This window comes from Prenolepis imparis, unplaced genomic scaffold, assembly GCF_030444845.1.
Source record: "Prenolepis imparis isolate NDT839.2.m4 unplaced genomic scaffold, iyPreImpa1.0 SCAF_6, whole genome shotgun sequence".
Classification (NCBI taxonomy): Eukaryota; Metazoa; Arthropoda; class Insecta; order Hymenoptera; family Formicidae; genus Prenolepis; species Prenolepis imparis.
In genome coordinates, this window is record NW_028141164.1 from 18,415,672 (window position 1) to 18,425,582 (window position 9,911).

General features: G+C 35.2%; 1 protein-coding gene across 2 annotated transcripts; it reads left to right on the top strand.

Moving 5' to 3' along the window:
* Nucleotides 1-3,538: 3,538 nt before the first annotated feature.
* On the top strand, nt 3,539-9,684 carry LOC145937263 (uncharacterized). Of its 2 annotated transcripts, none has more exons than XM_083040205.1 (4): nt 3,539-3,745; nt 9,046-9,247; nt 9,336-9,544; nt 9,627-9,684. In XM_083040205.1, exons 1-3 carry the CDS (start codon nt 3,716-3,718, stop codon nt 9,542-9,544), a joined length of 441 nt encoding a protein of 146 aa, XP_082896331.1. In that variant the 5' UTR covers nt 3,539-3,715; the 3' UTR covers nt 9,627-9,684. The 2 variants fall into 2 exon arrangements, with proteins under 2 accessions (XP_082896331.1, XP_082896330.1); XM_083040204.1 differs by lacking the exon at nt 3,539-3,745 and adding an exon at nt 8,518-8,898.
* The last annotated feature ends 227 nt before the right edge of the window (nt 9,685-9,911 follow it).

Sequence of the window (9,911 nt, forward strand, 5' to 3'; positions counted from 1 at the left end):
AAAAATAAATAATATAAATATAATAATAATAAAATAAGAGTAAAGATATATTATACATATTAAAAATAAATATTTTTATAATAAAAATAATTCTGACGTGCAGAATGGGCAAGTGCGTCATCGTGCATGAATATCGTAGCTCATCTATTTAATGTTACCTCTTCTAAATTATTCTCTGCCGGAACTAACAAATCTGGCAAATCATTTTGTAAGAAATCGAGACTACTTTTGAGAGTTCACGCGTGATAATATAAAAAGTTCGATCTAAGTCCTGTCAATAAGTTTATATCAATAGGAAAAATAATTCAATAGGAACAATACTAGTAATAAAAGTAAACAGTAATATAACGATTACACATTATTTTTCTAGAAAGAAAATGTTTATTGCATTGATTAAATAAAAAAATAATTCAAATCGATAGACAGACGAAAGATAATAAAATAAGTTATATTAGAGAAATGATTAAAAAGGAAACAATAAAAATAGTTTCAATTTAATTAATTTAAATTACAATTAAATTTTAATTTTATTTCAGTTTAAAATACCTACTTACGATTTGATTTCTCGGCAATCCATACCAAATATTTACGGAATTCGATGTTGAAAAGATCTCTCTCGAGTAAGAAATAGATTTCCAAATGGCTGCAGTAATGATAATAAGAGAATGTAGATATTAAACATTCCTAAAATGTTTCTTGTAAATGTACATTTATCGACATACAAAATCCGACTTCTATAATTTGGTTTTTACTAGATTTAAATAATATTCAGCGAAAATCACGCGAGGCTAATAATATCATGGAACTAAATGTTGTACTTTTGTATAATAATACGAATGCTGCTCATTTTCTTTAAGCATTCAGTAAACATTCATATACGATAAACTGACGAGCAATAGATCTTGTATTTAATGTGGGATTATTGCGGAAGACAATTATATAGCATCTTCCATCACAAGATTGTGTACCTCCATCTCTATTATTCGGTAAAACGCTACCAGTTTCTCGTAGTCGTCGAACAGCACCAACTATTACGTTCAAATTTGGATGATGTCAATTCGGATATAAATTAACATTTTCTACTGCAGAGAGAGAGAGAGAGAGAGAGAGAGAGAGAGAGAGAGAGAGAGAGAGAGAGAGAGAGAGAGCGCAGGTGCAGCCTGTTCTCCACTTGTAAAATATGAACGAATCATATCGCAATAATCTTATGTATAATAAACGAGCATGAGATTATTAAATAGTCTTATAAAGGCGTAACAACGAATAGTTGAAATGTTAAAAAAAAAGATCAGATTTATATTTTTTCTTTGTTTAATATTTTTGTTATTTATAAAGAATCTTCGCTAGTGCTTTGTTTTCATACGTATGTATGTATGTATGTTCATCTTTATGTATTGTGTATGTATGAAAACAAAGCACAAGCGCGAAGGTTCTTATAAACAAAATCTTCTGATCATTTCAATTATTCATTGTTATGCTTTTATAAGTGAACGATCTTTTATAAGTGACAGACCATTTAATAATCCTCATCATGCCCGTTTATTACGCACAAGATTATTACGAAATGATTCGTTTGTATTTTATAAACGGAGAACAGGCTGCACCTGCCGCAGTGCAATATGCTAATTTATATCCGAATCGACATCATCCAAGTCCAAATGTAATAGCTGGTGCTGTTCGACGACTACGAGAAACTGGCAATGTTTTACCGAATAATAGAAACGGAGGTCGTCCACGTCAAATACGCAATCTTGTGATGGAAGATGCTGTTATGGCTGTCTTTCGCAATGATCCCACATTAAGTACAAGATCTGTTGCTCGTCAGTTTGATATATCGCATATGAGTGTTTATAGAGTGCTTAAAGAAAATGAGCGGCACCCGTATCACTATACAAAAGTACAACATTTACTTCCACGAGATTATCCATTTCGTGTGAATTTTGCTGAATATTATTTAAATCAAATGAATTTGAGACCTAATTACGGAAGTCGGATTTTGTATACTGATGAATGTGCATTTACGAGAAACGGAATGTTTAATACCCACAATTATCATTACTGGAGCCATGGAAATCCATTTCTCACTAGGTTAAGTTCTTTTCAATACCGATATTCCGTAAATGTTTGGTGTGGATTGCTGGGAGATCAAATTGTAAGTATTTTAAGATTATAATTTAATTGAAATTTAAATTAATTGAATTAAAACTATTTTTATTCAGTCCTTTTTAATCTTTTTTTTTCAATGAAACTTATTTTTTAATATCTCTGACATATCTTGACATATCTTTTTTATTTATAATCAATACAATAAACATTTTCTTCATAGAATTCTAATTTGTAATTGTTAATTATACTACTGTTTTGTTACTAATATTGTTCCTATTATTAATATAACTTTATTAATTGAGCTTAGATTGGACCTTTTATACTACCAGAACGTTTAAATGTCAGAATATCTCAATTTCTTGCGAAATAATCTGCCAGATTTATTAATTCCGGCAGAGAATAATTTGGAAGATGTAGCATTACGAAGAAGACGAGCTATGATATTTGTCACGTCTGGGTGATCTTCCTTCTCTCTCTATGCCTAGGCTAGTGAGAAAACGGGCGCTCTCTATTTTTGTGAGGCAACCTGCTTACACCGGCTATACCTCTGGGACGCCGAGAGCTAGGACCGAAGTTACGGATCTAGGGAATGTTGTAGGTCACAGGAGTGGGGTATTAGTTACTAGTTGGGAGTATCGAATCTATTAGCGATATCTTCGATGTCGTTTAAAATAGTTATGACTTGATCGAAAGTTATTTTACCATTCAAATATTCATAGATCAAATTGAGTATTAATTGGTAAATTGTATTGCAAATTAAGCCTTGAAGTTGTTTATTCATCTGGATAATAATAATTCAGGGGCTAATTAATAAAATGAATTTGATATTTATTTAATCGTCTGTGAATTCGACGCTTATTTGAGCACCAGGGATATGAAGATTATCTAAGCAGACTATGAGTTGATCGATATCAATAGTTCCTTCTAAAACGTCAGTTAGTAGCCCGATAATTATATTTATAATTGAATTTGCATCATCGTTTGTTAATCCTTGGACGTCTAATTCAGTAGATCTGGGTAGCATTTGAATTAATTGGTAGAGGCAATGATGAGAATAATATATTTATAATGAGTTAGATAAGGATTATCGTGAGATAACATGAAGGGGAACTAGAGAGAGTGAGATATCAATATCCGATACGTCTATTCATTTGGTTTTAAATATGAATTCAAAAGGAAGGTCGATGGTTAAGGAGAATGTCTTCGGGCATACGAAGGATGCCTGTCATCGACGATGGAAATAACGTAGGGTGTTGATGGGAGCTTTGTCACCAGGCACTATCGCTGGGTGCTCGACAACGAAAGGAAGTTGAGGAAATGGCAGAAAGTTGCTTGTGCCTACGGTAAAAGTATGCGTTGCAACTATAGGTAAAATGAGGATTGGACCACGTCCAGAGCGAAATTAATTCTAGAATTCTATTTAAGAATTCTTACGCGATATATTGTCTCTTGTTATCGATATTATTAGGCGAGAGAAGGTAATGAGAAGTTGTCTTCGGGCATACGAAGGATGCCTATCGTCGACGATGGAAATAACGCAGGGTGTTGAGGGGAGCTTTGTCACCAGGCACTATCGCTGGGTGCTCGACAACGACGGGATGCTGAGGAAATGGTAGAGAGTCGTATGGACTTACGAAAGGTACGTCCAACGGCTAGAGGTAAAATGTGGATTGGACGACGTCCGAGTGATATCAAGAGTACTGTTTCTACACGTTAATATTGCTAGTTTCTGATATTGATACCTTGAATAAATTATGGAAAGGTAGTTGGATTCTAATTTGATAAATACCGATTGACAACGGGAAACTGTTAGCTGCATGCAATGCTTAACAGTGGATTTCGTTTATTTGTTTTAGGAGAAGGTAGTGATTGAAAGAGAATTGTCAGTCTAACGTAACTTAGAATTAAAATTGGCGTGTTAAATAGTCTGGGTAATTATAAGTACTTACCTTGTGATAGACTGTGAACTTCAGGCAGTGGATCGTAATACGCTCGTTCGCCTTCTTCCCTTCTCTAGGACCTCGGTCGCGGGATGTTTGGCAAAATCAACGTATTCGAGTTTTGAAGCACAAGAGTTCTTTATTTAACTTTTACTTTATAATTCTATGCGCGACTAACAAATTGGGTATGTCTACGCAGTTGACGGCAAACGCGTGACTTTATACAGAGTATCGTAAGGCTACAGAAATGATGTACTGTAGAGCTACGGTAGGATCTCGATAATGAGATGCCGTAGAGTTACGGTGAGATGCTAATGATGGTATGCCGCAATGAAGTTAAGAATTAAGGGTTTATATACCCATCAAATCGAGAAAAATCTGAGTGTCGTGTGCAATTCCCTTTTGGTGGGGATTTCTAAGAAAGACGTTTTCTTGGAATATGTCACAATAAATTGTACTAAGAGGTTATGATACGGTGACCCGCAGAAGCGAACGCTCTAGGTGTCAACTATCAATTTACGAGTTTTAGATAATCTGGACCGGATATCGAAGTTAGGCGGTGAGCTTGAGATGAGGAGCGACGATTCCAAGAAGTGTCTAATTTATTATTCTTTTGTGGTTTGAACGCTAGCATCCGATAACGCGAGGGAGATAACGGACGGAAGCGGCTTGTCACCTACGATCGGCACTTAATTACTTGCTGATTATGAGCTGATTTTAGAGAGGTCTGCGCATAGATACATGTTAAAGTTTCTTGTAGTTCGCCAAATATTCATTTGTACGTTTATGGAATCATTTCTTATATAATTTATTTTATATTATTAGTTAGAATTCTTAATGATTGATAATTTATAATAAAACTTGAGTTTAATGCAATAGGGTAAGATTAGGTTATTTCTAAATTATAGAATTATGATTCCATAACGTAATATCGAGACTTTCTTGTTCTCGTTTGACTTAATTCTGTAATAAAATATTCTCTTTAATTATATCCACTTGGGCCTTATTTATAAGTCTCTTCATTTAATAATTTACTCAATAAATCTTAATAATCTTGGGTTCGTTATCGAAATCATTTAATGACTGAAATAAGGCTTCGTAAATATAATTGCGGATGAAATCTTAAAATATTAAGTGTTTGAACACTTTTAGTAATTCATCGAATGCTTGTCGCAGGCTTGTCGTTACAATGCATCGCAAGATAAGGATTTATGGAACCTTCCTCATAATAATTCTGTCAGTGATTAAAATACTTCTAAAACTCATTACTATAAGTCTTAAATTGTTAAGTAAAGTTCGACAAGTTATTATGTTTCTGATTCCATAAATAATATTATTATATTGTTTAATTAATATTGAATATTCATATATAGGTGGGTTAGTCATGATTAAAATATATTCTTATTGCTAAGGGTTAGTTTCATTTAATAATAACTGGTTAGTTGAAGTATACGCTCAGGGGTCTCGGATGACGTTTGATTGGTCGGATCGCTAGTTCCTGGTAGCGGCTAGTTAGAACTAGATAACTGGAGACCCTAGATTTGGTATGGTTAGTAATTAATAATATAAATGCTTGATTTTAGTCTAAACAATTATATGTAAAGAGGAAAATCATTAATTATCCTTAAATTTTAAGTATTGGCGCAGGAAAAACAGTAGCGCGCAAAAATATGGTTTCGCGAAAATGACGGGACGTTACACCTCCCCCCTTATTTAAGAACAAATTGCGATGTATTCGAAGGAATTTGTTCGAGATCTTTTAAACGATCTCTTAAATTCTGATATGAATTAATATCAGAAACATTATTAGTAGTTGCTGATTCGATGTTGGATGAGGCATTATCATTTGGTCTTGAAAACCCATTAATGATTACGGTAGGTTCCCTGGAGAGGTCTTCAGGAGCAGAAGGTGACGGTGGTCCCTTGGCTGGTTTTTTATTATCGGTCTTATCGACAGGTCCTCGTGCGAGATGAAGTAGTAGATGAGTGAGAGAGCTCCAAATGGCTCCAGCCAAATGCATGCTCCATCCATAGGCGGAATGTAAGGCATAACCGTGAATAGCTGTATCGACGAAGACTTTTATGATGCGAATAATTATTAGAATGCCAAGGATTCCAGCGGTTGCGGATCCGAATGAAATAAATCCGGTCCATACTCGTGAGGCGGCACTCTCGGCCATTTTATTGAGAGAGGCTTCGTCCAATAAATTATACATGGAGACAGCGTCGGAGTTAATGGAGTATCCCGTAATTCCTCTTGCAATTGTATTTAGAAGAGCGGGTTTCTCTGCGGGGAACATAATGTGATCCCTCAGTTTTTCTATATCTTCTTCGGAGTATATTCCGCTGACAGCGAGGGCTCCTGGCGTCAAATAATCCCAGGTTAATGTCGTCATTGGTTTTAATTGTTGCGGAGGTAACTGTCTGATTTGAGGTTCAGGTGTAAATTGAACCCATGTATCCTCGATACGGTACATAGTTGGTAATTCAAAACTGCATTCCCTTTGATTTCCATATTTAGAAATTATCCGGGATTTCGGGGTGAGAAACAAGGAAGTGTTGCGGGTGGTTACAGGTAATTCCGTGTAACATTCCTTTGTTTTCCTTACTACAACATCTACAGGTATGCATTTGACGATGTGCGTGGTTTCCCCGGTTGTAACTGCCATATAGCCGGGTCCTTTCATAAGGCGATATGCGAATTCATCTGGTTGAAGAGTAGCGAAAGACAGGGCGTTGGTGATTACCTGTCTTTCTAATTCGCATTTTTGTTGCATAACATTATAATATAATGAAGTCATTTGTTGTCGGATGTGTTTTTCCACATACACGAATTTAGAATTCATATATGTGAATATATCCAGGTTGTCCACGGGGATGATACCTCGGCTGGCGAAGGTATCGCCTTGCTTTGTCTCTAGGATAAAGAGCTTAGGGTGCTCTGTGCGAAATAAAGTGTATCCGCACAAGGGTTGTTCTTTTGTCTTCGTAAGTGCGAACGTGACGTCCTGCGTAGTCAGACTATAAATAATCGGAGAAAGAGGGTTAGTTGAATTATCTGTAATTTTAGTTGCTAAACCCTCATAAAGAACGTCATATTGATGGAAATTGCAAGCGGATGTTGGCAAGGATTTCCAATACGAGTATCCGTTTTCGGAATCGATGCAAAATCCTTCGCTCAAGAGACAAATGGTTCCGGATTTTAATATTATTTTTCCGGAGTTTAATTGTACGGGAACGTGCGATGTCCTCAAGGAGATCTTGACGACGGCTTGAACAACGACGTTGTCCCAGGTTCCGTAAGGGTCGGAGTACTGAGTGCCTTTGCAGGTTCCGTCGTTATTAGTGCGTCCGGCTAAGGTGAGACTATGATAAGTAGTCTGATTAGCTCTTAGTCCGTGAATGATATTGCTATCTCCGAGAGAGAATGTTCCATCTTGGAATGCCCTTCGGCACACTGTATATCCGGTTTCGTGGATATAATCTGCCTTTCCGTTATGGACTATGGAGACATGCGAGTGCATTCCGCAGTGGTAAATTGTCCGTGATATTTCCACCTTGCACTGGATGACTTCTGCATGATTGTAGTCCGAGAGTTGTAAGAGTTGCATGTAGACGTCAGTCGAATTGGGTTTCCGTATATCAAGATTGCATTCTCCAACATCGAGCAACGATACCGAAGTAATATTCAGGTGTTGTCCGCCACAATCGAATCCAATAAGAGCGTGAATCGGATTAACGAGAACGAGAATCGCGAAGTACGACAACATGTCTGTAATAATGCATAGTGAAGTATATATATATAGATATTCTTAATCTAATTGTCGTGTATGTGATATTGCTTTAAAATTATGGTAATATGTGTATGTTTGTATTCATATAGCTTTGTAATCAAGTAGGATATATATATATGTGATTATTATTGAATATATATATATTCTTATTCTAATTATACGTAAATATATATATATTGTTTTATTATTATTATTATATTTTTTTTTTGTGTGCTTTTTGGGTTTTTTTCTTTATATATATATATATATCTATATATATATATAGTATATGAGGTATCCTTTTGTCACCGAGTAAAGTATGGAATTATAATAGATTATATGCACGTTTTATTCCAAAATTATGAATATGTAAAATTTTTTTTTTTTTTTTTTTTTTTTTTTTTTTTTTTTTTTTTTTTTTTTTTTTTTTTTATATATATATGCTATATGTCTTATAACTTTATTTTGCAACTGAGTAAGATATAAGAATTGTACTTGGGTATATATGTACGTTCTATACTTAAGATATATATATTTCATTAAAATTACTTTAATTAGATCAGTTAGAACCAATGCGTAGATGTTAATTATTTAGGGTGAAGCTTATCGTAGCGAGGAATATATACTATATTAACTTACATAGATGCTTAATGATAAATAAAAATTCTCTTCTCTCTTTTTGTTATTATTTTTTTCGAGGACGCTTTCGTATTTTGCTAGTTCTCTGAATCAGGCCGCCAAGCTGCGAGGGTCTGATATTGCATCCATATGTGTAGTTTTTCGCTGGGAAAGGTTGTGTTTTAACGTCTTTGGTAAGTTAGAAAGGGCGTGTCAAGTCGTAAACATATCATAGGTAGAAGTGTATGTGAGTAGAGGGGGAATGGGAGGAAAAAGAAAATGGTTTTCCACGTGCAGGTCAACGAAGAAGAATCGCACAGTCGCACTTTAGTTTTTGCAGTGGTAAGAGTGTTGTGAGAAAAGAAAAATTTATAATGGAAATTGAAGTCCCGTATTCGAAAACGAGGGTGGTGATCAGGCGATTACCGATAATTCTGGTGATGGAGTTTGATAAGGAGAACGTAAGTAGTTATTCATGAATGTGTATGAGTCTGTTTTATTATTAATGCTATTACCTCTGATATTAATGATATTTGATATTTGCTTAATAATTTGGAACGGGGCGATCGAGATAGGGAAATATAATAATTAAGGGTTTTCTTTCTCAGCCCGACGTTATTCTTTCTGTGTATCAATACACGAAGAAGGATCGCGAAGATCGGCGAGTGAGAGCCGAAGAGAGACGGCGCTGGGAGGCTTTCCTGGAGGAGGAAGGGGATGATATTTTCTCCCTGAATAAATTATTCGAGGAATGGAGCGAGGAGGAGAGATTGTTCAGAGAGAGATTTCTGATCACCGATGAGATGCTCAGTAAGTTCTTTTAAATTTTTTTTTTATGACGCGGTTTGTTAATATATAATTGATAATTCGATGTATGTAACCTTTATTTGTTTGTTAGAGGACGACTGGGATTGTGGACCACCGTGGAGGGTATGCTTGTGGAAGAACGTAGTGAAGATGAGTAGACTACGTGCTGAAAGAAGGGTGCAGAGAATGATCGATTTCGCGGCGCCGGTGAGGAGGTGTGAGGACGCGGGGTACGATGATTTTGAAGACGCGGAGTACCGTGAAGAAGTTTTACGCCAAGCGGGATTCTATAAGAATTAGGTAAGTAAGCTTTCTTTTACTTTGTTTTGCCTTGGGTTTATCTCATTGCTTGACATTATATTATTTTTGTGCATTGTTTCAGAACTGCCTTGATAGCGTCATCGATTCAGGTTATTCTGAAGAGCGCGCGCGCGATTGCAAACGTATATATTTTTAATAGTTCCTTTATAATAATTATTATCGCATGTATTTTACGTAATTATTAAAATTATGCTTATCGAGAAACTGCGTTATTTTATTTCATACTGCCTTCATAAGTACTTTATATACTCGTAAGATTAGAGGAAACACCGTAGAAGCATTTTATTGTTTATGATTAAGATTCATTAATTAAAATATATATATTCTTATGATTTAAATCCATATA